Here is a 26,208-nt window from a genome sequence, read left to right as displayed (position 1 = left end):
CATTGCATCAGTTTGGTAATAACCCTTGTGTAGGGCGATGAAGATAGGAAGCGTTAGAGCTACAGTGGCAGCCTTACTATGCAATTCCACAGACATGTACAAGCTCTCTCTAAGAGCTAAGCGCTCAGAGATGAGGGAGACGTAGTCTCTGCCTGTAAGGATGGACCATTTGAACTAAAAAGTGGCCTCGCAGATGAAAGAGGTTGGTCATCTCCTTGAGTTCTCTGTTTACCCCCACTGTTGTTGGTCGTATCTTATGTTGTTGACTGACCATTCCAGGGATGACCGTATCAGCACTGTCTCCTTTAAATCTTGGTATTAGATTGGTATTCTCCATTTCCAGCACATTAGTGAAACAGGACACACACACATGTATATACTCAGAAAAACTCTGCCTTGTCATTGTATTTGCCAATAGAATAGGTAAGTGCTAAGAGTCCAGAATAGGGAAAGTCCACCTGGGCCAGGCTGACCACAGTTTCCTAAGAAACCACGTGATTGGTAGGAAAGTGCGGGATTTGCCCAGGAAGTGGCAGCGTCGTCAGTAGCGTGAGCAGAGGCACAGCCGGGAAGGTGCACAGTGTGAAAAGCGTCATGTGGTTGATTTGTGGGGGGCAGAGAATCGAGACAGAAGTAGAGGGCGTTGGTTTGTTCATTCTTTTATTTATTGAACAGCTCTATGATGAGCACCCATCCCAGAGAAGAATGGTCTGAACTTGATTCTGAAACAGCAGGAGCTCGTGGCCTCTCTGTGCTCTCAGTCATACCCACTCTTCTCGAGCAAACACAAATCCTGCTTGGTCTCCGCAGCTCCCCGGGCGTCCGAAAGCAGACGTGCTCTCAGTGCCTGGCATTGGGGTCTGCCATGTAGTGCCTCCTGTTCCCTCCTCACCCCGGTGTCTTGTTTCTGATGAGTCTCCTTTGCGGCAGAGCTCACATCCTACACTCAGTATTCCCCTCAGGGCCAAATAGTGCCTGGGATGTAATTTATCCTTCTCGAATATTTCCTGATTGGCCTCTGATTATTAAAATTATTTCAGTAGCGTTGAGCACACAGGAAGGCCTTGTCCTGCCCACTTAAAGCCTGCTGTGTGGGGGCTCTTTGTCCCCCCCGCTGACCCTGCTTGCCACTCTGCAGTCTGACGGCGGAGACTCTGTGGAAGTCACGCGGAACGTGGAGGCGATCGTGGTGAAGATCACGGGAGTGTTTGTGGATGCGCTGCCGCACGTCCCAGAGCACAGGCGCCTGCCAGTCCTGGTCCAGCTCGTCGACACCCTCGGCGCAGCCCGATTCCTCTGGGTCCTCCTCGTCCTGCTGTTCGAACAGTACATCACAAAGACCGCGCTGGCGGCCGCCTGCGGGGAGAAGGTCAGCGTGTGGGGCGGGTGGGATGCAGGACGGGTGTTTCCCTCAGGTTTGTGATCTTTTCCGGCTGAACTGTGGGCAGCGATGTTCCGTGGGCAGTACTTGCCAGTGCTGGCTCAGAACTGCTCTTCCAGATCCCTGTCAGTCTGTAACGTTGTTTCGGAGCCATGGCTCTGGATCCCACAGCAGCCGCAGGCACCGCTGAGGGTGCAGGTCCGGTGCCCTGCGGGTGGTTCTGCTCTGAGCCCAACAGGACAGCTGTGAGGGATTAAACAGTGTCTCTTGAAAGTGGCTATGAAAGCATCTCACTGGGAAAGGGAAGCGTAAGATGCAGGGGTTGTTTGGGGGAGCCCTGCTGGATAGATGAGGATAGGACTGAGCGGTCAGGACTGTTTTTAGATGAGAGGCTGGGTCTGGGAACAACAGATCTAGACCTGATCTGAGCAAAGCAGGGTGCTCAGTTCTGCGGAAGTCGTCACGCAGACTCGCCTGGAGTGTGCTTGCAACCCCCCTGGGCTGGCTCTTCAGGTATGGAGCTCGGTCCCGTGGTGATACATGGGACTGGAGGAATAAACGTGGTGACGCTGTAGCTAAGAAATATTTTTACGACATTCCCCTTATTGTGCTTGCTAATTAACATGAATTGGACAGGTGCAGTTTTACTACCTGTGTCTCTTCTCTATGCAGGATGCCATGTTGGAAGCAGACACTGAATTTTGGATCTCAGTCTGTTGTGAGTTTAGTGTCCAGGAGCAGATACAAAGCTTGATGAATATCCTCCAGTACTTGCTGAGCTTGCCGGAGGAAAAGGAAGGTGAGGGAACGGGGGCTTACTTCCTGTTGAACTGAACGGTCGGGGGTAGGAAGGGGTGGCAGTTTTTTTGTAGAAGAGAAGCAGTAGTAACGAAACACTGAAATGTATAGGAGACTTGGAGAACATTCCACTATTGCGCGCCAATGACATTGGCTGGATGTGTTGCATGTTCTTAGTTCTATGCCTTTCAGAGCAGAACAGCCAAGCGTATTCGAAGGATGGGTCTGGGGACTTGCGGGGTTTGTTTTCTGTGTGGCTGGCTGGGGCCTGTCTTCCCTGCTCGGACAGGCAGTGTGACTCGTCTCATCTTACAGTCGGCTCAGGGACAGAGCGGCAGGGGCCTAGAGCACTGTGTGTGGTGACCTGCGAAGGAAGAAGTCTTCGTCTGAGTCTCTGGGACAGTGGTTTTTAAGTGGCCCACCCTGAACCCCCAACCACTGCACCCAGCCCTTTTATATTGGATCCATTTGAACATGGGGTTCTACAAAGTTTTAGGACGTTTTCCACCTCTTAGAATTAAATGTTGAAGACTTCAGTCTGATGTGGCCACCAAGTAAATGCCTGAGGCTTCAGAAATTAATTAGGCTCCTTGTACAACATTTTTGGCTTCCAGCTGCTTGGCTCAGCTGCCCTGCTTTTGTTTTGTTTTTCTTTTGGTCTTACACACACTTCTCAGGGCTGCGGGGTACTTCCTTAGTAAATGTATTCATGCCTTTCACTAATTTATTTTTTTTCATTTTTTTAAAAGTTGATTTCAGAGAGGGAGGGAGAGAGAGAGAGAGAGAGAAATATCAATGATAAGAGAGAATCGTTGATCGGCTGCATCCTGCACACCACCCATTGGGGATTGGGCCTGCAACCCGGGCATGTGCCCTGACCGGGAATCAGACCATGAGCTCCTGGTTCATAGGCCGACACTCAACCCCTGAGCCACGCCAGCCGGGCTTTCACTCATTTAAAAGAGGGAAAACTGAGTGTAATGGGTTAACGGGTTCTGTGCCTCTCTGAGACATGTACCCATTTCCTGTGCTCTCTGTATCTGCACTGCAGATTGAGGTCGAAGATGAGTGTGGCCACCGATTTTGTTGCTCTTTTGCAGAAACCGTTCCCAAAGTGGCATCTCCTCCGAGCGAAGCCGCAGGGGACATGCTGCAGGTGTTCAGTGTGGACGCTCACACGGCCAAGCAGCTGCGGCACTTCAAGTTCCTGTCCGTGTCCTTCATGGCCCAGCTCCTGGCTTCCAGCCACTTCATCAGAAAGGTGTGTGTTCTTCAGATACGTGTATGAGACAGTGACTGCTTTTTCCGAAGAAACTGTGTTTTAAACTAGAAAAAAGAGCTTGGCAGGTATGAAAACGTGACGCATGGTATCTTAAAATCGGGTTATGAGCTAAAGGAAGATCAGCATTCCATAATTGGTAGGTAAATGAGTATTGATTTGCTATAGTTTTCTGAATCTTTGTAGTACTTTACAGATATTACCAATAGCTGTAGAATGTAATTAAATGAATAGATTGTAATTAAAATAAAGTAAGGGAAATAGAGTTATTACAGTAAGACGAGGGTGATCTGAACCTGATTAGATTGTAATGTCAGAAAACAGTTGCTCTGGGAAGTTTGAATTGAATAGTCTTAGGTGAATTAACACTAGAAAGACTGAAACTTAGTATATACCTATATTGCCCCAAAGCAGTCAAAATGACTGCATTGTGAAATAATATCGGAGCACTCTTCACTTACGTTCCTTAGCTTTTCCAATAACTCACTTCTGTTCGACATTTCTTTCATGAATTTAGGGCGCAAAAGAAATAAAATAAACAACTTATTAGAACAAGTATCACTGCATAAAGATTCGAATAACAAGTACTAGTTTAGCTTATTGAGCAACTGCAACTTATCAAGTATCGACAATTTATCATGTACTTGTATGTTATCATGTGACGGTAATCGAAAAAAAATGAAAACTGTTATTTCAATACAGAGCCGAACTGGTCATATAAGAAATTTACTCAATTCAATAAGAAGAGTCATTTCATTATTTAAAATTTCCCCAAGCAGTCAAAATGACTGCTTTTGGGCAATATAGGTATAACACATATATATATATACCGGAAATGGAGGGGGAGGTAACTACAATTATTAATAAACGCATTTATATGTTGTATAAAAAGTCACAAAGTTCTAAGACATTGTGTCCTTATATACATAATTGCTTTTCTAATTGAAATTAAAAAGCAGTCAAAATGACTTCCTTGGACAATCTAGTGTTGAGAGCCCACCTCAAATGGTTTTTATTATCAGCTGCATAATGTCCTAATGAGGCCCTCTTTATAAATTAGGTCGTTGAAAGCGGTGGTCCTCAGGCTTTAAAAGGCCTTGAACAAAGGTATGTTACGTCTTCTTTTTCCATTTTTATTTGGAAATAATTTCAAACTTTTATCAAAAACCTGGAAGAATAGTGCAGAACCCTCACGCGTCGCCTGTGTTTAGGTTGCTGGAGACGGTCCTTGGCTACATTAATGCGGTTGCACAGTCGGTGGAGAAAAACGCAGACAAGCTAACTGGGAAGTTTTGGCGAGCGCTCCTCAGTAAAGCATACGACATGTTGGACAAGGTAGGGCTTCGTTTCTCCCCATCTTCTGTGCTTTGTTGCTGTTTTTGTGTCCTTGTGAAATGATTCAGCATAGTTTTCCTTTAAGAATAAACTTAGCAATAGCTTCTCTTAATATAATGCAGCTCAGATTTTTCTTAGAAAAGAACCTCTTGGTGACTAGAAATAATTTTGTCAGAAAGACAGTTGTTTCTCTATCGACTGTGTGAACATGAGCCTTAAGAAATACTGTGCTTTCAGAATTCAGTCATGGGACACTGTGACGTTCGCTTTATTCAGGTAGAAGTGGGAGGACAGTGCCTGTCAGGTGGGGTGTGAGAGATCTCTTAGAGCAGCGGTTCTCAACCTGTGGGTCGCGACCCTTTTGGCAGTCGAATGAACCTTTCACAGGGGTCGCCTAAGACCATCCTGCCTATCAGATATTTACATGACAGTTCACAACAGTAGCAACATGACAGTGATGAAGCAGCAGTGAAAATAATGTTACGGTCGGGTCACAGCGTGAGGAGCTGTATTTAAAGGGCCAGGAGGTTGAGAACCGCTGTCTTAGAGGCTCCGCCGGTCCTGACGGAGGATCACTGCCCCGCATCCGGCTGAGTGACTGCTCCCTGCCATTGATCAGCTCACTTAGTCTGAGCATCAGTTCTTTTTATTCTTCTTCTTTTTTTTTTAATAAACATGATCAGCATTGCCCTACCTGAAAGTTAGTGTAAGAATTAAATAAGAAAATGGGCTTGAACATGCCTGGCACCTAGAAGGTATTCAGTGGATAGAAGTCTGTCTTGATATGTGTTTATCTTCCCTTTTTTCTAATTGCTTTTTTATTCAATGTAAACCGCTCTCTAGGTCAATGCCTTGCTGCCCACGGAAACATTCATTCCCGTGATTAGAGGGCTGCTGGGCAACCCCTTGCCGTCCGTCCGCCGGAAAGCGATGGACCTTCTGAACAACAAGCTGCAGCAGAAAGCGTCCTGGAAGAAGAAAACCGTAAGTGACGGCACGTCCGACCCACTCACCTTCCCGCGGTGTCCGAGCTGCCTGTGCCTCCCGTACGGGTCTCATGGTACAGTCCACATACGTAGGCTGCTATCTGAATATACTGCCGTGGCACGCGTGTTTTCAAACAGGATATTAATTCTGTAGGAGTAGAGAGATATGTCCTTGGAGCTCTTGGAATGAATTTCAACTCTAATAGAATTCTTGCTTGATGTGGACCCCACACTGGCATGGGGACAACTCTCATCCACTCTCTCTGCAAACCAGGAGATGTTTCGTGTGAATAGGAGCTGTTCCCAGCACACGCCTCGCTCAGTAGCGGCGAGTCCATGGGCAGAGGTCACTGCGTGTGACCATGTGGCTCAGGCCTCTGTTGGGCAGTGTCAGCAGGAACCGTGGGAAGTAAACTGGCAGTGTCCTGGCAGCTTTAATTATTGGGGACGTCGCTGTCCTCCTCAGGTTCACCACTTCCTCAAACTGGTTCCAGTCCTTCTCGCCGTTGTGCAGCGGAGAAAAAAGGGGGCCGAAGAACAAGCGGTGAACAGACAGACAGCTCTGTACACCCTGAAGCTTCTGTGCAAGAATTTCGGTGTGGAGAACCCAGAGCCTTTCATCCCGGTGCTGAACACGGCGGTGAGGCTGGTCTCTCCGGAGAAGAAGGATGAGAAGAACGTGGTGGGCAGTGCCCTGCTGTGCGTGGCAGAGGCCACCTCCACCCTGGGGCCCCTGGCCGTCCCTCAGCTTCCCAGGTGCGCGGTGAGGGGGCTCAGCTGGTGGGGAGTGTCCCATACAGCGAAAGGTTACGGGGTCCATCCCCAGTTAGGGCACACATGGGAGGCAACTGATCAGTGTTTCTCTCTCAGATTGATGGTTCTCGCTCTTTCTGCGCCCTCCCTCCCTCCCTCCCTCTCTCTAAAATCAATGAAAACATGTCCTCGGGTGAGGATTTTTAAAAATTAATTTGCTAAAGAATTGACCTTCAAGTTGAAAAGCACACCATTCTCACTTACCTTTACGGTGTTTCATGTCCCTGTTTTCGATCCCCTCTGACCAGCTGTCATTAGGAAGCCACAGGTGCTGCCCCTCTAGAGGGGCCATCGTCCGGCAGACTGGCTGGCAGCCTGCAGGGCCCTTGGCTTTGCTGCCTGTGATGCTGAGACCGCACCCGCCTGTGGGGTTCCATGGGGCAGAGCATTGGAGGCTTTTTACACGGGGCCAGACACAAAGCAAGCGTAAAGTGGAAAGGCGTTATTTTTTAAATGAGCGCTGTCGATACTACAGGCACCGGGACACGTCTTGCTCTTTGTCACGGAAACTGTAGATGATGCTTTGTAGGCTCTGACGTACACAGTGGGTAATGTGGGCACCCACTCATACTGTGACTTATACTCCCTTCTCTACTGTTTCCGCTTAAAGTTAGTCTAAAACGTGTTCTTTCTCTCTAGCCTGATGCCCTCATTGCTAACAACAATGAAGAACACCAGCGAACTGGTCTCCGGCGACGTCTACCTGCTCAGCGCCTTAGCGGCCCTGCAGAAGGTGGTCGAGACTCTCCCCCACTTCCTCAGCCCCTACCTGGAAGGCGTCCTGGCACAGGTGAGCCCTGAGACCACAGGTGCTAACAGGGGAAAAGGAAATCACACACTTAATCCTTTTGTTTGTTTTTAACTTCTGTTTGGCAGGAAGATTATTTCTGAAAAGAAGGGCTGTTATTCCTAAATGCGTGCCTTCTCTCCCACGTCATCGTGCCTCCTGCTTAGCCCTGACATTGAGAAGGTGTCATTTTGCCATGAGGCCGGTCTCTTGATTGGGCAGAATGTAGTTTATTGCTCTCTTTTCCCTGAGAGGTTTGGCGTGGAGCTGGCAGAGCTGCCTTTATTACTTCCTATAGGACCGGGTGCGTCCGGCTCTCCTGTTGGAGGTCTCCTGCAGTGCAGTGCAGAGCTTGCTGCAAACGGTGGGCCGGTGGCATTTCCAACTGAAAATGCCCAAGAATGGCCCCGCACCTGTTCTGTTCTCTCGATCGTTTGCCATTTATAACTTCCTTGATGCGAATGATTTAACCAGCGCTTGAAATGTACAGAAAGGGGCCTCTCCCCTGAGAAGCCTTCCAAGTCTGCTAGCAAGAAGGAGCTCAGGGTTTCATGGCGCTGGGTTCCTGTCCTGAGAACATCGCGAGTCTGAGTGCTCGGACCACTCACCCAGACCCCCAACTCCCGCTAGGAAAGAGGCACCCGTCCATTTGCATCTGCAGACGGTCAGGGTTGGCTGGGAAGGGAACGCTCTGGCAAACGGGTACCGAGCCTTCCCAGCCACTAGCATCTGGGCTGTCTTCCCGAGTCATCGCTGCGACTCTGCAGACGTTCTCACTGAGCCACAGAGGCCTCGATCGCTGTCTTTCTGTTTCCGTAGGTGATTCATTTGGAGAAAATCACGAGTGAAATGGGTATAGCCTCCCAGGCTAATGTCCGTCTCACATCTCTGAAAAAGACACTGGCCACCACTCTGTCCCCCCGTGTCCTGCTGCCGGCCATCAACAAAACCTACAAGCACACCCAGAAGGACTGGAGGGTGAGATCTGTTGGGGTTGGACTTTGGGGTGGGGAGGTGCGGTGCTGACAGGTTCCCCTTCATAATGAACTTGGAGTGTGAAGAACTGGCCCCTCTCTCTGCTGTGTTCTTGGTAGAACCACATGGGCCCGTTTATGAGCATCTTGCAAGAGCACATCGGGGTCATGAAGAAGGAAGAGCTCACCTCCCATCAGTCTCAGCTCACCACGTTTTTCCTGGAGGCCCTGGACTTCCGAGCACAGCACCCTGAGGTCAGCTTAGAGCCACCCCCCCAATCCTGAACTCACCTGCTGAGAGCCAGCCCAAAGCTGGCTGTGACCTGTTCTACTGGCCAGAAGTATGTAAAGCTGGATGTCAGAACTCTTCCTAATAAAACAGCTCTTTTGTTTTCAGAATGATCTGGAAGAAGTTGGAAAGACAGAAAACCATATCATCGACTGCCTGGTAGCTATGGTTGTCAAACTTTCCGAAGTCACATTCAGACCTCTGTTTTTCAAGGTGAGCTTGCTTCTGCCCTGTCTGCTTTGTGCTCCTCTCAGTAACAAGATGTGTAGAATAAACTCCTACTTCTCTCTCTTTTTAGCTGTTTGATTGGGCCAAGACGGAGGACGCCCCAAAGGACAGACTATTGACGTTTTACCACTTGGCAGATTGCATTGCCGCAAAACTGAAAGGGCTGTTTACTCTGTTCGCCGGCCACTTGGTGAAGCCTTTTGCTGACACCTTGAACCAGGTGAACATCTCCAAAACAGGTTGGTAGCTGACTCCAGCTCGTTGACACCTTGCTCTGTGTGCCTTGCACAAGCTCGGGAAGTACAGGAAGTCTAAAGGGTGGGTGTTTCATGCTGTAGTCGGTGGTCAGGCCCTGAAGTGTCTGCTTTCGCGTCATGAAAGGGGCCATGAGTTAACTGAAGGAGGAATCACTTACCCGAGAGCCCACCCACGGTGCCACCCTCATCCTGAGCTTGCTTTCTAGATGGAGGAGGAAATGCCCTCTTGATTGTAGTTCTGTCAATAGTGATTTGAATGTAAACGTTGGAGATTCAATTGTGACCTTGTTTTCATTTTTACTCTTCCCCCTCTTACAGATGAAGCGTTTTTTGACTCTGAAAATGACCCTGAAAAGTGCTGCTTGCTCTTACAGTTTATCTTGAACTGTTTACATAAAATCTTCCTGTTTGACACCCAGCACTTTCTAAGTAAGGAGAGAGCAGAAGCCCTGATGATGCCTCTGGTGGACCAGGTAACCCAGTCAGACCATCTTTTAACTTCTCACTTTTTGTGGATTTAACTTACCTTCATTGGTGGTTTTACTGAGCTCTGCTTTTGAATTTTTCACACGAAAGGCACAATATAAGGTCTAATGCAGCAGTCGCCAACCGGTGGTCCGCGGACCACTGGTGTTCCGTGAGGTCCAAAAGGTTGGCGACCGCTGGTCTAATGGTTAAGTTTTTAATTTGTAACAGCACCTGGTGTTGAGCCCGTCATGAGGACAGTCGAATATTATTTATACGTTGGGTATTTTCACAGACAGACTGAGCCCTGGCGCTCACAGTCCTTTTCTCTCCTCAGCTGGAGAACCGGCTGGGAGGAGAAGAGAGGTTCCAGGAGCGGGTGACGCGGCACCTGGTCCCCTGCATCGCCCAGTTCTCGGTGGCCATGGCCGACGACTCCCTCTGGAAGCCCCTGAACTACCAGGTCCTGCTGAAGACGAGAGACTCCTCGCCCAAGGTCAGGAGCCGCGGTGGCAGCCCTGGTGCCAGCACTGTGCCCTGTGTTCTCGCCATGTAGCCCAAACAGCTATCGCGCAGTCACGGCTGTGCAACTGTGGTAACTAGCGGGACGAACATGGCTGCTCATCCTCTAGCACCAGCAGGCAGGCTGTGCCGGACACAAGTTTGTGCCTGTGTTTTTGGGTTTTACTTCCAGGTTATTTATAAATAATAGCAGTCCTCCCCAGCCCCTATAGTGTGTGTGTGGCACGAACACTCAAATACTTTTTTTTTTTAATAAAAATTTTTTTAACATATTTTATTGATTTTTTACAGAGAGGAAGGGAGAGAGATAGTTAGAAACATCGATCAGCTGCCTCCTGCACATCTCCCCCTGGGGATGTGCCCGCAACCCAGGTACATGCCCTTGACCGGAATCGAACCTGGGACCCTTCAGTCCGCAGGCCAACACTCTATCCACTGAACCAAACTGGTTTCGGCTCAAATACTTTTAATACTTCTGCACTTTTAAAACTTGAGAAGACATGAAGTGATTCCTTGTGCTTTTTAATTTAAACACCTCTTAAGTGTCTCTGTTTCCAGAGACCAATGCTCTGAGCTTGTCCACAGACTTCCCTTTGGGTGAGAGTGTATCTCGGGCCAAGGGGTCTGTGGGAAATGGAAGGTAGGTGTAGCAGCTAGTGACACCCACTGACATGGGGGTCAGAGTGTGGAACACAGTTCAGGTTGCCTGTATGACAAACATCCCAAACTGTTCAGTAACCTGGCATCCTAGGTGAAAGCTGAATGGACATAAAGTGAAATAAACTCATATTAAAGAACATTTTGTTTTTAAGATACTAGTTTTTACCAACCTTTGCTTTTGGTTCCCTTCAGGTTCGATTTGCTGCCCTCATTACCGTGCTCGCACTGGCGGAGACACTGAAGGAGAATTACATCGTCTTGCTACCAGAGTCCATTCCTTTCCTAGCTGAATTGATGGAAGGTAATTTCCAATGAAAAAGCAAATGTGGGTGCAGTGGGATAGCCTTGGCTCGACTGGGGACCTGGGAGGCCAGGTTCCTGTTTTGAGTGGGGTGGCGGGAAGAGATTAGGAGAAGGCCTTTCCTTTGCCTTTCCCTCACACGTGTATTTTGGCTACAGACGTAGTCTATTGTAGCACGATGTCTAGGGCATTGCGGCAGCCTAGGACAGCTTCCTGTTCACAGCGACCAGCGTCCACTCCGTGCTGGGCATGGTCCTCATTATCCTCAGGACGTAGATGCTGTTACAGTGCTCGTTTCACAAAGAACTAGAGGCTTTAGGGATTAAGTAACTTGATGAACTAACAAAGCACGTGTGACAGTGGAGCTGGGGAGGGAGGCAGGTGTGTGCGTGTGGACACGGGGCCCAGGAAGCACCAGGCACAGCACAGCCCAAGGAGTGACAGTGGGGCTTCCCCCTAAGCAGGGGGTGGAGGCAGGGTGGCCACGCTTTCACGTTCATGATCCACAGCTCATCTCCACAAAGGCCATGCACCTGGTTCTTATGGCCCTGAGCGCAGCACCACCAGGAATTGGGGAATTTTCTTGTGGGGCCTCTGTTGGGTTCTGTCTCCCAGGCCTAAAACCCTTGGCAGGGAGGAAGGCACAGGATCTCTGATGTGCGTCCCCGTCTGCTGACTGGTGGTCAGAGACGGGGGGACGCCTGGATGAGGCGGTGGGAACCGGGGCCGGAAGCTGACCTGTGTCCTTTCACTTCTAGATGAGTGTGAAGAGGTGGAGCATCAGTGTCAGCGGACAGTGCAGCAGCTGGAGGCCGTCCTGGGGGAGCCGCTGCAGAGCTACTTCTAACCGGGGGAGGGGTTCGCACTCTGTTCAGAGTTCGGATTTATATTTTGTATTTTATATTTTTATTTGGGGTGTTTGGTGCCATGTTCGTTTTGGTGCCTTCACACCAACGTGGACTTGACAAGATTCCTCTCTGGTTTGTACTCCATCCAACCCCTCCTGCCATCTGTACAGAATTGCAAAGAGTAAATGACACGTGGTGGTTTGATACAGGCGGCTGCGTTGTTTCCACGTTTATTAGTCCTTCCTGACTGTGCTGGTACAGCAGGTCTCATCCTCGCACCCCAGCTGACCGTACCCACTGGACTGCAGGTGCAACCCTTAGCTCTTCGGTAAAGCAATGTCTTATGCACCTGGTAGCCAGGTCAGATTCACTCAAAGCAACACATTTTCTTCACTTGAAGAAAGTGAGTTATTCAGCTTTCAGCAAGAATGCTTTTGACTGTGTGAAGCCATTTGGACTTTTACTTTCATTTTGGGTAGATAACACTGAGCCTTCATTTTTTTGTGTGCCCATAGGGGGCAGTAGTTCTGGAATGTATTTTTCACTCAGGACAATGATTATCTCCTTTATCTTTCGGCCTTTCGAGCGGGCGGAGGGAGTGGAGGCTACAGGCTGTTTCTGAAACAGCTACACCTGACAGATGCACCAACCAGAAGCTCCTCCACCTCTCCCCCTTCCTCCCCCCGCCCCAGGAGTAGGAGGAGGACTTTCCCACTGGTGGTAACCAAGAGTCACTTGTATGAGAAAGAATCAGATTTTTTTGAAGTTCTCTAATCCTTATGATGTCACAGTGACAGTCGTGACAAAGAAGCAAAAAGCTGACATGCCGTTTAGAGATACATATATTTTCTTCAAGCAAAGTCTTAGTAAGATTCAGTCATAAATGCTAATAGCTTCACTTCGAAAACATCTTAAGATTTTGTATTCAGTCCTTGGACTTAGAGGAAAATCTCAGTCATGCAGTCTTTCAGGAAGAAAAAAAATAACCCTGGGATTCTAGAGTCTTCTTGCCCTCCCGCCCCCATCAATGTTTTTTGAGTTTGGCAAGATTCGGCATAATAAACTAACAGGGAAAGAATGCTAGAAGTTTCTACACTGAGCGGGTACTTTATATATATATGTATATATATTGGTAATAGTATTCTTTTTAGTATATTGGTATTAAAAAATAACGAATATCTGTTATGAAAATACTCCTAAATCCTGGCAGAATCCAGCTCAGCAATTTAATAAGACAAATGAACTGGCTGGTGTAGCTTTTTACCTCCCCACTCCCAAGCCTCTTAAATTTCCTGAAACAAGATCTGACATGTAAGAATTCTGCAAAGAATTCTGCCAACTCGTTTCAAAGAGTCATAGGAAAAATTACAGAAATGCAACACGTAACTTGCTGATACAGGTTTGATTTAATCACTCAGATAGAACAATGTTTGATCTCAGCCTAGTGATGGACTAATCTTTGGAAAAGCAGAGAGGCGCTGTCGCTTTGCATGCAGACAACCAACAGGTGTTTCTGTTGCCTCTCTACGTTGGTCTATTTCACTTTCTGGTAGGGCCTGTTTCATAAACATTCAATCAGTTCTTAACTTTGCTTTGTGACCCATAAACATTTGCAAATTGAATTCCTCTCGCTTCTACCTTAAACCCTCTGTACAGGTATGTGCAGACCTTTAACTCACCCTAAAGTCATAAAAAAAATATATATATTCTACAATAACCACTTACTGGTACAAAAGTATTGTGATTGACATCAAGTGAATTTCAACACCATTTGTTTGTGTTGCTTTTGCTTCGTTTTGTTGCCTTAATCTCTGTGCCGTGTTCATGTCATGGTGTTAATGATTTGGTGGTGCTTACAGTTGGATGCTTATTATATTAAAGGGAACTGCCAGATATAAGTCGCTATCAACTCCTCGGCTGCGGGGATGAGAGAAGGCTCCTTAAGAATTCGGTCCCTGGGGCTGTAGTGGTGCCTTCTATAATTAATGACTTAGGTGATTTAATAGCTGAGTCATTCCAAGGCCCTGGTGAGTGTATCTAACCTGCAGTGGCACAAGGGCAGACACAGAAGAGAATAAGGAACATGGTTTTGGACACCACTGTACATCCAACCCAGCACAGTGCTAGCGAAGGCAGTGCTCGATGCATGTTTGCTGCTGTATAGAGCAGGCACCTCACCAGTGCCTGGTGACTGTGAAGCGGGTTATAAACACGAGGCGGGTGGGGAGAGAGGAGGAGGCCTGAATAATGCATAAGCTGCTGCTGCCTCCAACTTCCTCCTCCTGCGCTAGACAGAGCCTCCTGCATGACAGGTCTGAGGACCCCAGGAGGACTAACGCTGCGGAAGCTCATCTTAACTATATACACAGGTAGTATGGTCGTGAGATGCATTTTAACCAGGCCAGTGTCACGTAAGCCATTCTGTATTTCAGTTTTCGTGGTGGTCGTGTCAGCTACCAGCTCCTTACTTCCAGCAGCTGTATGTCTCCGTCGATCTCCAGGGTGTCGATGCTGGGGAGCTCTTTAAACCTGTGCTTGTACTCCAGGCTGTGGACGCCATTCACCGCAACCTTGAACTCCTTAACATCACAGTAAATTATCATCTGGAAGGAAAGGACGGGCAACGTTAGTGCTTCCCCTTGGTTTAAAAATCTGAGTTTCTTGTACAAACAAGACTCGCTTCCTGGAAGAAAGGGCTGCCACCCAAAGCTGTGTGTGACCAACGGGGATGATGGCAGTGCAGGCAGTTTCATGGCCCCCTTGTCTCCATATCCACGGGCATTAAAAATATCACCCCAGGACTGAGACAAGGTTCCTGCTAAAACTGCTATTAACTAACGGGGCTATCCAATTTTTGACATGACAACCAATGTCTAATAATTCCATTCTACTGGGTTTGCCATTTGCACTGACTATGTTATGAATAGGACATTGAAAATACGATCTCAAAATAAAACACACACACACAGGTGCACAGTAGGGCTTGATCTGCACGGACCGTCTGTCTGACCCCTGCTCCCAGGATCCTTTGCCCTATCCCGTTTTCAAATATGATCTTACCTCAAAGTACATCCCAGGACTAAATGGGAAACAGGTAATATTTCTCTCTTCTTCTCCCCAAGACTCTTGAAGGAAAGAATTCCTTATAAATGCTTTACTATTCAGGCGCGGGTTCAAGTGGAGAGCAATATCCTTTGATTTTCCTGATATCAGATCAACATTAAAGCTTTTAAGACAAAAAATAAATAAAATTTAGTCAACTAGAAGAGAGTAGCGCACTTTCTGAAATTTAACAAGCAGAACTGAACTCTGATTATAACTACACAAAATATAAGTATGCATATGGGCATAGGAACACCAACGGTGAAATGAAACTTTACATTCCAAGTTAGCATTCTATAGATATGTTATTTGTAAAATGAAGATGGAAAAAAAACTTTAAAATCCATGTTGAGGGTATGGATCCGGTTAGGAGGAAGCTGAGGATTTAGAAGAATAAGCTAAGTGATTTCTTCAGCTGCGGGGGGCGGGGGCAGGGTCCTGTCAAGGGATTCTCATGTCTGTGTGTGCTGTTCTTGGAAGTGAACTTCTGTCCAGGAAATGCCTCATTTCAAGCTTTCAGAATCCAAATATCTCTGGAAAAGGTCCATAAAGCAGACGTTCTACAGGTTACATAACAAGAGCTACAGGACCTCACAGGGCTGCCCTGGATTCTGCCAGGGAAGGAGGGGCCACCCTGAGTCTGGCCACAACATTAGGATTTAGTCCTGGTTCTGCCACCAACTAGGGAGCAGCCTGAGTTCCTCTTGCTTTATTACCCGCACCTTTCAGCCGAGGATTGGCACCCTAGCGCTACTGGGATCTCACAAGACGGCTGCGCGGTGAGAGCTAAGAGGAGACACGTGGGAGGGGGTTGCACTGTCACACGTGGGAGAGGGTTGCACTGTCACACGTGGGAGGGGGTTGCACTGTCACACGTGGGAGAGGGTTGCACTGTCACACGTGGGAGAGGGTTGCACTGTCACACGTGGGAGAGGGTTGCACTGTTACACGTGGGAGGGTTGCACTGTCACACGTGGGAGGGGTTGCACTGTCACACGGAGAGGGTTGCACTGTCACGTGGGAGGGGGTTGCACTGTCACACGTGGGAGGGGGTTGCACTGTCACATGGGAGGGGGTTGCACTGTCACACGTGGAAGGCGGTTGCACTATTACTGTTAACTCAGTGACACCAACCCTTTGGCCTTCGCGTTCACTTCTCCTTTAATGACGACGGTCCGTCCAGGGCCCATGGAGGAGTTCAACCTCGCCACGAAAGGCAGAGTCTGAAAAGAGACCACAGTCGGCACCGGGAAGCCTGCAGGACGCCATCATGTGGGAAAACTGCCCGAACACGGACGTGTTCAAAGGCTGTGGCTGTCAACCCCGTGAAGGGACAGCCTGTGCCTGCCCTGGTCCCGGACGGGTCCCCAGCAGGAACCACTGTGCCTGGCTCACGGCAAACACTCGTGAAAGGATGGCCTGGAGTGGGACCTGCTGTCCTGAGTGAGTGACACTCCCACTGAAGAGCCTGTGGGTGGGGTCGGAAGCGCTGCTCCTGCTACAGGGAGGGGATCACACTAATGGCTCCGTAGGGGCCTGGAGCCGGAGGGTGTCCAGGGACAGCACAGAAATGCCAGGTGGCTGCTCTGGGCTTCTACGGAGGGTCGAGGCCCCATTTATCAGCAAATGAAAACTTAACTCGTCCTACAGGAGTAAACATTGGGGGCTCTTCAAACCTTGGACAAACAGTTGATAGGTAGTATTTTGGCGCAAGTCAAAGTGTGATGGGCAGTCGAACCTTTGTTCTTGGTGCAGACAGTTCTGGGTACGATTTTATCAGTGTCTCCTCTATTACTAGGCTGTGGGGAGACAGGGCCGCAGTGAGGGCTGGGATGAACGGCGCTGTCTTCCAACACTGACACCACTCGCTCACTGGGCAGCTTTACAGAATGTTCTACATATTCTAACAGGCAACGATACTTACAAACTGCGACATGCCGGCACTGGGTACCTACGGGGGGAGAGAGACAGAATGAGGACGCCTGAAAGGAAAGAACCGCAGCGCTGTGTACGTAACAGGAGTAACTGGATCTCTCTAGTGTCCTGAGCCAGCCTGGCAGGGACCACAGTGCCTGCTCTGCCCTGGGGCTGGTCCCCAGGCAACAAGAGCTCCATGGTGGTGTGGTCCGGAGTCGTCAGGGCTCCTCAGGCTGGAAGGACAATCGGAATCCTGTACACCCCCCCGCGCCCCCGTTTTAAACTGGTGGTTCAGCCCTAACCGGTCTGGCTCAGTGGATAGAGCGTCCGCCTGTGGACTCAAGGGTCCCAGGTTCGATTCCGGTCAAGGGCATGTACCTTGGTTGCGGGCACATCCCCAGTAGGGAGTGTGCAGGAGGCAGCTGATCGATGTTTCTCTCTCATCAGTGTTTCTAACTCTCTATCTCTCTCCCTTCCTCTCTGTAAAAAATCAATAAAATATACTTAAAAAAAATAAAAATAAACTGGTGGTTCATTCAAAGACTTGACACTTACATCTTCTCCATTTAGAACTGCCACTTCCAGAGTGGATGCTTGGGCGCTCCTTAAATCCTAAAGAAAAGATAAGACTGATCTTTAGCATCCATCCAATTCCAAGTGCAATCTGCTTGACATAACAACAAGAATTACAGCCCGGCCAGTGGGGCTCAATGGCTGAGCGGCGACCCGTGCACCGAGAGGTTGTAGGTCTGATTCCCGGTCAGGGCACATGAGGGGTTGCGGACTCGATTCCTGGCGGGGGGGGGGCATGCAGGAGGCAGCGATCGATCAACATAAATGTTCCTATCGCCCTCTCCCTTCCTCCCTCTCTCAAATCCATACACTTCATTTTATTTTTTTTAATATGCTTGAGAATTCTGCCTTAGTATTTTGGGAGGGCAAGTTAGCACTTTCAACCACAACATAAAATGCAGACACCCCTTGGCTCAGACAGCCCACCTCCAGGAAACATCTCGGGGAGACTCCCCCGTATTCCTGGGTCGAGGGAACAGCCCCAGCGGCTAAAAAGGGCTTTTTGTAGGAACTGCCCTAGATTGGAGGCCTGCGGACGGCAAACAGCATGGGGGTGCAGGCGTTAACGGATCTCGGCAGGCAGCGTCGGGGTAGGGCACTCACCGAGCTGAAGCTGAAGCCCACCGAGTGGATGCTCACTTTGCCGTAGATGCCCAGGGTGTCGATCTTCTCGGGGCTGATCCTGTGGGCGTAGAGCAGCGTGTGTTTCCCATTGACAGCCACCTGGGTGGACACGGTTTACCAACAGTTAACAAGCTCATCTTACAGATTTACACAAACTGAAATCTGTTTACTTGGGTTGAGTTGTTTTTTTTAATATATTTTATTGATTTTTTACAGAGAGGAAGGGAGAGGGATAGAGAGTTAGAAACATCCATGAGAGAGAAGCATCGATCAGCGGCCTCCTGCACACCCCCTACTGGGGATGTGCCCGCAACCAAGGTATATGCCCTTGACCGGAATCGAACCTGGGACCCTTGAGTCCGCAGGCCGACACTCTATACACTGAGCCAAACCGGTTAGGGCCACTTGGGTTGAGTTTTAAGGTGATCCCTTTCCCACAGGGTCCCACTGTGTCTGCCCAGACTGACTGACGGCATCCCGCCACCAGGAGGGTTTATCTTCTCCTGGCTTCCTGAGCTCGTTAAAGCCATAAGTCCGTCCTTCTCTGAACACCAGTTGTGCATGCGTGCACAGACGTGGGTCTGCATGTACGTATCTGTGCATAGATGAGACCTCCAGGATCCAGAGGCCCCGGATGCCCAGGAGGCCTGAGCCCAGGAGAGATCAACCCTGCAAGTGTGCCCCCTCCGAGAGCCCACAGTGCAGGGGGCAGGGCTCAGCCTGCCTTTGCTGCACTTGGTGAAGGAATGACCCTGGGCAAGTCCCCAGCTTCTCTGGGATCGCTGTTTGCAAGTAGGCAACACTCTCCCCACAGGGCTGCCGTGTGAGGGGACGAGGCCATGCTGTGGGTCCCAGCTCAGCCTGACACAGCAGGTGCCAGCGCACGCAGCTCCTTCTCCCTCCCTCTCTCCCTCCCAGTGCAGCTACTGTGTCGGGAATATTGGGAAAACACTGGCAGAATACAGATGGTCTCTAAGCAAAGGGAGCTTAAAACCCTAGAGGCAGGCAAAATAAACACAGGATGAAACCAAAGCACGGTAGGAACAAGGGCCCAAAGGCCAGAGGAGGGAGGGTGCATGGAGTTCAGGAGACTTAGGGGTGCTGTCCTGGATGGGGGCGGATCCTGGGGCCAGGAAGGACCCTACCAGGAATGGGAGTCTTCTCTCGATGGCGCGTGAAGGCGAGCAGGGGGAGGGCCGTGGGACCACGTTCTCCGTCCCACAGGCCGAGAGGAGATGCTCATGGCAGCCAGATTCTGAGATCTCTGCATCTGAAATCCCACAACCCTAAAGAACCCCCTTGCGGCAGGACCCGACTTCATAGTGGGATCCTGGCTTCTACATTCGCACCTGTCATTAGTCCCCCAGCTTGGGTCATGGTTGTAACTACTGACCCACAAAGAATACAGGGCGGGGCCAATTCAGAACTGAGCTCCGCCTGGCGAGAAGAAACATGAGCAGGAAGGAGCCGTGCGTGGCTCCTGCCTCACCGATGGTACCCGCCTGGCCCCTGCACTGAGCACAGTCATCCAGCCACACTCTGGATTTGAGAAACGGAAGGGCGAGCTCCCTACTGGGAAAGCGTCCTGCGCGCGCTCAGGAGTGAGGTCCAGCTTTTAGCCTCCCAACGCCACCTGGAATTTGTCTTTCAGCACCATCATCACGATCTCGAAGGACTTCTCCTTCCTGAAAGGCATGTCGTAGGTGATCTCCTCCCGCCCCCATTTCTCGTTTTTCAGAGTGTTGCACACGATGCAGTTGGTCCTTTTGAAACGGGGGTTGAAGTGGAAGACCACGTCCGCTCGCGGGTTCACGCTGCTGCCGCTCTGCAGGTCCACCTGGAACCTGGGAGGAGAGACGGCACCTGAGCCCCGGGAGAGGGAGGCCGCACGGAGTGGGGGCCCGCAGCAGGGACTCCAGGCGGAGGAACACATGGCGGACCCTCTCCGCATTCACCTACAGGGCCTAACCAGGCCTCCTTCGCTTCTTCCTTAGTAACGGACCCCGGTGCTGGGGCTGGGGCCCCGTCTGTCCAGAGGGAGCCTCTATTCTCCGGCCTCCCTAGTCCATCCCCTGGCCTTCCCCACAAACAGCACATGCGCCCACCCAGCTACCCAGTGCACGATGTGAGGCTGCAGTTCTAGCGCCAAGAATCATGGGAAAGGGGCCTTCACCTGGGACAGCAGAGCGGATGCCAGAGGGGAGCCCTGCTTCTCTAAGTCTTGGCAGCACTGCCTTAAGCACCTGGGCTGTCTCCTTCAGACCCGACTCTTTCCTTTAAGCCACTGTCATGTGGGCGGCAGCCACACTGACCTGAGCCCAACTCTAACAGATACAGCCTTGTCCACAGTTTGTACCCAGCGCATCCGATGAAAACTACCCAAACAGGCCTTAGGAGAAGCTGTGGGGGTGACCCTGCAACTGGGCTCTGTCCCTGTCATCTGACCACAGTTCCCCTCACTAACCATACATCCAATCTCTATATATAAAAGCCTAAGTGACCGTTATCTATGACACACACTGACCACCAGGGGGCAGACGCTCAACACACAGGCATGGAAACATGGAACAGACTGATGAACCTCAGAGGGAAGGGGGGCGGGGGGAGGGTGGGATGAGATTAACCAAAGATCTTATATGCATACTAGAGGCCTGGTGCCCTCAGCCTGGCCTGTGGGGATTGGGCTGAAACCAGCAGTCTGACATCCCCCAAGGGGTCCTAGATTACAGGAGGGTGCAGGCAAGACTGAGGGACCCCACCAGTGCACAAATCCATGCACCAGGCCTCTAGTTCTTTACAATGAGATCAGACTTAGAGCAATAAAATAAAAAAACCAAATTACGTCTATTTCAGTCACTCATTCCAATCTCAGCATCTGGGTCAGGATACTGATGGAAGCAAAATCAGCCTCAAGTACCTTAATGTCTCTCCCACGGTATGTTATTGTCACAAGAAGGCAGTTTCTTCATGTTCTTCTACATCGAATGCAACAATCTTACCTGTCCGAGTCCCCGGGAACATGCCCACGGATCACAATCAAAGTTCCAGGCTCCAACTGCTCAGGGATGGTCCCAACATAGGGGATTATCTGGGGAAAAGAATTTGCACAAATATGCTTTTACAAGAAGCGGAAAGACTACATTGTTAAGCACCACATTTTTATCACATGTAAACCCAGCATTTTCCAAGTGGCCCGCATTGTTTTCCAACAGCTACACAGTCACGGCAGCCCTGGGTTTGCTCTCAATCCTGCCAAAGGTAGAAGGTGACTGCGGAGGACTCGGTTACCGGGTTGTAGATGACATTCTGTATGTTGTTCAAGGACAGCATCTTTCCCTTCCACTTCAGCGTTGATTGCAGTCTCTCTTCTGTGTGCGAGCTCAGATTTTAAGCAAGTTTCATTGAAAGGTTTCCTCGACTGAAACGGAGGCAGTTGCCCTGTGCAAAATCAAAACAGAGGGGGAAAAAAATGCATCACTTTTCTTTATATCATAATTCTTCTTAAAGGTAAGTTAGAAATTATGTCACTAATATTTGCCAAATAACAGGATGCGATTGTAGTCAAAGATCTGACCCCAATTCTCACCGAGTATGCTTCTATTGGCAGCAAAATCTCAGACATCCAGGTCTGAGGTGATACGTCATTGTCATTTTAATTTGCACCTCTCTGATGATCAGTGACTTTGAGCATTTTTTCATATGTCTCTTGGCCATCTGTGTGTTCACTGTGGAGAAGTGTCTATTTAGGTCCTTTGCCCATTTTTTAATGGCATTGTCTTCCTTTTGTCAAGTTGTATGAGTTCCCTGTATATTTTGGATGTTAACCCTTTATCAGATGTATTGTTGCCAAATATGTCCTTCCCTACAGTGGCTCCCTTTTCATTTTGTTGATGGTTTCTTTTGCTGTGCAGGAGCTTTTTATTTTGATGTCGTCCCATTTGTTTATTTTCTCCTTAGTTTCCTTTGCCCTAGGACAGTGATGGCGAACCTTTTGAGCTCGGCGTGCCAGCATTTTGAAAAACCCTAACTTAACTCTGGTGCCATGTCACATATAGAAATTTTTTGATATTTGCAACCATAGTAAAACACAGACTTATATTTTTTATATTTATTTTATATATGTAAATGCCATTTAACAAAGAAAAATCAACCAAAAAAATGAGTTCGCGTGTCACCTCTGACACGCGTGTCATAGGTTTGCCATCACTGCCCTAGGAGATGTATCCGTAAACATATTGCTACGAGAGATAGCTGAGATTTTGCTGCCTATGGTTTCTTCTAGGATTTTTATGGTTTCATGACTTAATTTAAGTTTTTTAACCATTTTGAGGTTATTCTTGTGTATGGGGTAAGTTGGTGGTCTAGTTTCATTTTTTTGCATGTGTCTGTCCAGTTTTCCCAACACCATTTACTGAAGAGACTGTCTTGACTCCATTGTATACTCTTGCCTCCTTTGTCAAATATTGAGTGTAATGGCTTAGGTCGGTTTCTGGGGTCTCTGTTCTGTTCCATTGATCTATAGGCCTGTTCTCGTGCCAGTACCAGGCTGTCTTGAGTACAGTGGCTTTGTAATGTAACTTGAGATCTGGTATTGTGATTCCTCCAACTTTGTTCTTCTTTCTCAGGATTGCTGCGGCCGTTTGGGGTTCTTTTTTTTTGTCCCATATAAATTTTTGGAGGATTTGTTCTAGATGTGTGAAATATGCTGTTGGTATTTTCATGGGGATTGTATTGAATCTGCAGATTGCTTTGGGAGTATGGGCATTTTAATGATGTGAATTTTACCAATCCATGAACACGGTATATTCTTCCACTAGTGTTTATCTTCCTCTATCTCTTTTTTTCAGCATCCTGCTGTTTTCCGAGTACAGATCTTTTACTGCCTTGGTTAAGTTTATTCCTAAATTCCTTAATTTTTGTTGTTGTTGTTGTTGCAGTAGTAAATGGGATGGTTTAGTTTCTCTCTTTTTTTTTAAGATATATATTTTATTGATTTTTTACAGAGAGGAAGGGAGAGGGATAGAGAGTTAGAAACATCAATGAGGGAGAAACATCGATCAGCCGCCTCCTGCACACCTCCTACTGGGGATGTACCCCCAACCCAGGTACATGCCCTTGACCGGAATCGAACCCGGGACCCTTCAGTCCGCAGGCCGCCGCTCTATCCCCTGAGCCAAACCGGTTAGGTGGTTAAGTTTATTCCTAAGTTCCTTAATGTTGTTGTTGTTGTTGCAATAGTAAATGGGATTGTTTAGTTTCTCTTTCCGAGAATGCATTCTTGGTTTATTTTTTAAAAAGCCACCGCTTTTGGGGTGTTGATTCTGTAACCCGCTAAGCTGCCAAACTCCATTGGAGTCTCGTAGTTTTCTGGCGGAGGCTTTGGGCTTTCTAGGAACGATACCCTGTCACCTGCGAAGAACAGTTTCCCTTCCTCCTCTCCCGGGTGGATGCCCGTCCCTCTTCCTGTCTGATCGCGGCGGCCGGGGCTTCCAGCGCGTGGTAAGAGCGGGGATGTCACCCCAATTTTTAAAAAGGACCCGCGGGTACACCGAGTAGCTGGAGGGAAGGCTAAGACTTAAGAATGAAAAGAGGAAGGAAACTCGAGTGTCCGGAGTCCGGACCCGCCCGGAGCACCTGACCGGCCGCCGGTCACCGGAGCCCGGAGGAAGCCGCCGCCCGCGGGGGAGCCCCGACCTGGCACCCCCTCCCGCCCGCCCGGTCCCGGACCCCGACCCCGATCCCGATCCCGACCCCGCGCGCCTCGCAGGCGCCCCCGTCGCGCTCCCAGCCCCGCGGCCGCGTCACCCGGTGGCCCGAGCGCACGGGGCCGCGGTGTCACCCGGTCCCGGGGCTTTAAAGGGCGGCGGAGGGGCCTCCAGGTCGCAGCCCCGGGTGCGGGGGGGGGGCGGGGGGGGCGGGAGGGGCGGGGAGCGGGACCCCCATGGGCTCCCCCCGGACGGCCTCCCATCGGACCCTCCCGCGGCGCCCCCCGCTGAGCAGCCCACTCACCGGCGATGCGAGGCGCTCGGGCGGAGGGCGCGTCCGCGGGTCCGTCGGTTCCGGTTCCGCTCGGCTCCGCGGCTACGGGCCGCCCCGGCGCTCAGTCCGCCGCTGTTTCCGGTTCTGCCCAGCGGCCGGGGGTGGATGGGATGAGAACGGGGCGGAGTCTGGGGTCACGCCGCCCTGGAGACGGGGTGTTGCAAGGGGAGCATCTGGGGCGGCTTTGGTCGCTGCCCGGAAGCCTCGGGAGGAGGTGCAGGTGCAGGTGCAGGTGCAGGTGCAGGTGCAGGTGCAGGTGCAGGTGAAGGTGAAGGTGAAGGTGAGTGAGAGGAGGGGGCGGATGCAGATTTGCGGGGAGAACGCGGGAGCCATTCGTGCAAAGAGCCTGAGGCTCCCGACAAGCGTTCGGTGCCGCGGGAGAGAGGAAAACGGGGGTGGGCGGTGGGGGGGAGGCCCTGGACGCGATGGGGTCACGGGGACAGCAGCTACCGGACCACGGACCCAGGACAGAAGCCAGGGAAAGAGCCAGGAGGCGGAGGAGGGCAGCCCCGGAGACCTGCCCAGAGGTGTCCGAAGGCGAAGAAGGAAAGTCTAGAGAGAGCACCGCCCATCGTGACAGATGCTGCTGGAAGGCCAGGAACAGAGGAGGAGCCCACGGCCCTAGCCAGGGACTCAGGGGGTAGAGCATCGGCCTGGGCCACAGGGTCCCGGGTTCGATTCCGGCCAAAAGCACACGTACCTCTAAACATCAATGGGGAAAATATCCTCGGGTGAGGATTGAAAAGTAATAAAAATAGAAGCAAGCAGCGGACTTAGAAGCCTGGAGGTCATCGGTGACCGGCCTACTGCGTTCAGAACTGAGAGAGGAAGCAGCAGGGGAAATGCTAATGACTAAATCGTTCACCCAGGTTTGCTATGGAGAGGCACGGAGTGTGGACTCAAAGGGAAGATTTTATTTATTTTATTTTGTCTTTATTTTTTGTTTCTTTTAAAGACAGAAGATACCACGGCGGTGCCTTTTAGAGTTTTTCCAAGCAAGCCACAAGAAGGACTGCATTTACATTGTGACTTGTTACATACACATTTAAAATGATGGAAACTGACATTTCGCAAAAACAATCCTCTCGTTATATGTGAAGCATTCTATTTTTTTTTTTATTAAAAAAAAAAATGCTGCTTATAACCCCCTAAGGAATTTGCAAGTCCCACCAATGGTTTGTGACCTTACTTGGAAATCAGGGCCAGTGGAGTGTTAGAGCTGCCTCAGACCACCCGCGAGAGCCAGTGATGCACCTTGACGTTGGCCAGATGGGGGCATTTACACCATGGAAATGGACCACTGCTACAACAGGGCTCCCTCCCCTCCCCACCCCACCCCCAAGCCAGATGTTAAACATTTCCCAGCACACGACTGACTGTGCCCATGTGAATGATCCTCTCCCACATCCAACACCAGCACCACACAAGTACACGAAACCACCCGTGTACTCAACCACCCGTGTATTAAACCACCCGTGTACCCTCAACCACCCGTGTACTCGATCTCTTTTTGGCCTTAGCCCTCCTGTGTTCGGACTCACCAGGCTTACCTCTTACGTTCTACAGGATCATGTCCCAAACCTAGTCTTCTCGGGTGTGAGAATCAAGCTTCTAGAACTGTGGTTTTGTCATAAAATAAAAGAATCTTGGAGATGGGAGAGATCTCCAGCATGCAAATTAAATTAATTCATCCCAGTGGCTCATTCTGTCCTATTGTCCTCACCACAGGACATTGATTTTCAGAGAGTGGAAGGGAGGAGGGGAGACAGAAACATCGATGTGAGAGAGACACATCGATTGGTTGCCTCCCCCACGAACCCCAGACCAGGGCCGGGTCTAGCCTGCCACCGAGGTATGTGCCCTTGACCGGAATCAAACTCCAGACCCTTCGGTCCAGGCACGGACGCTCTATGCACAGAGCCCAACTGACCAGGGCAATCGATGGAAAGTGTTGCTTATCTTTGCACCCTTAGTGTCCAGGACACATTTCAGACACTCACTAGCCTTCTGACGGACCCACAGAAGCGACG

The 26,208-nt window shown here is 49.9% G+C and overlaps 2 protein-coding genes across 7 annotated transcripts in view; one reads left to right on the top strand and one right to left on the bottom strand.

Annotated features, from left to right (window-relative positions):
• HEATR1 (HEAT repeat containing 1) overlaps window positions 1-12,132 on the top strand; it is a 34,746-nt gene extending 22,614 nt beyond the window's left edge. For 4 of the 5 annotated variants that reach the window (XM_036354557.1, XM_036354556.1, XM_036354554.1 and 1 more), the window contains 16 exons: window positions 1,139-1,369; window positions 2,054-2,180; window positions 3,280-3,440; window positions 4,519-4,565; window positions 4,670-4,793; window positions 5,637-5,777; window positions 6,246-6,535; window positions 7,232-7,382; window positions 8,199-8,357; window positions 8,474-8,608; window positions 8,751-8,855; window positions 8,941-9,109; window positions 9,446-9,600; window positions 9,930-10,088; window positions 10,967-11,075; window positions 11,834-12,132. In XM_036354557.1, the coding sequence (XP_036210450.1) occupies window positions 1,139-1,369; window positions 2,054-2,180; window positions 3,280-3,440; window positions 4,519-4,565; window positions 4,670-4,793; window positions 5,637-5,777; window positions 6,246-6,535; window positions 7,232-7,382; window positions 8,199-8,357; window positions 8,474-8,608; window positions 8,751-8,855; window positions 8,941-9,109; window positions 9,446-9,600; window positions 9,930-10,088; window positions 10,967-11,075; window positions 11,834-11,922 (2,352 nt within the window). In that variant the 3' untranslated portion in view covers window positions 11,923-12,132. Of the gene's footprint in view, window positions 1-1,138; window positions 1,370-2,053; window positions 2,181-3,279; window positions 3,441-4,518; window positions 4,566-4,669; window positions 4,794-5,636; window positions 5,778-6,245; window positions 6,536-7,231; window positions 7,383-8,198; window positions 8,358-8,473; window positions 8,609-8,750; window positions 8,856-8,940; window positions 9,110-9,445; window positions 9,601-9,929; window positions 10,089-10,966; window positions 11,076-11,833 lie in introns of those variants that run through there. The other variant, XR_004974995.1, reaches the window with a different exon arrangement.
• Window positions 12,133-13,310: 1,178 nt separating this feature from the next.
• Window positions 13,311-24,268, bottom strand: LGALS8 (galectin 8). 2 transcript variants are annotated; one of them, XM_036354559.1, is made up of 11 exons: window positions 24,149-24,268; window positions 21,428-21,577; window positions 21,139-21,227; window positions 19,773-19,983; window positions 18,119-18,238; window positions 17,498-17,554; window positions 16,950-16,976; window positions 16,702-16,824; window positions 16,160-16,248; window positions 14,984-15,149; window positions 13,311-14,526 (listed from the first exon to the last, which is right to left on the bottom strand). In XM_036354559.1, exons 2-11 carry the CDS (start codon window positions 21,467-21,469, stop codon window positions 14,377-14,379), a joined length of 1,074 nt encoding a protein of 357 aa, XP_036210452.1. In that variant the 5' UTR covers window positions 21,470-21,577; window positions 24,149-24,268; the 3' UTR covers window positions 13,311-14,376. The 2 variants fall into 2 exon arrangements, with proteins under 2 accessions (XP_036210452.1, XP_036210453.1); XM_036354560.1 differs by lacking the exon at window positions 16,702-16,824 and having other exon boundaries at window positions 24,149-24,265.
• Window positions 24,269-26,208: the final 1,940 nt, after the last annotated feature.

Source organism: Myotis myotis, unplaced genomic scaffold (assembly GCF_014108235.1).
Source record: "Myotis myotis isolate mMyoMyo1 unplaced genomic scaffold, mMyoMyo1.p scaffold_m19_p_21, whole genome shotgun sequence".
Taxonomy (NCBI): Eukaryota; Metazoa; Chordata; class Mammalia; order Chiroptera; family Vespertilionidae; genus Myotis; species Myotis myotis.
The sequence above is the reverse complement of the archived record's forward strand: the minus strand, read 5'-3'. Positions and strand labels throughout refer to the sequence as shown.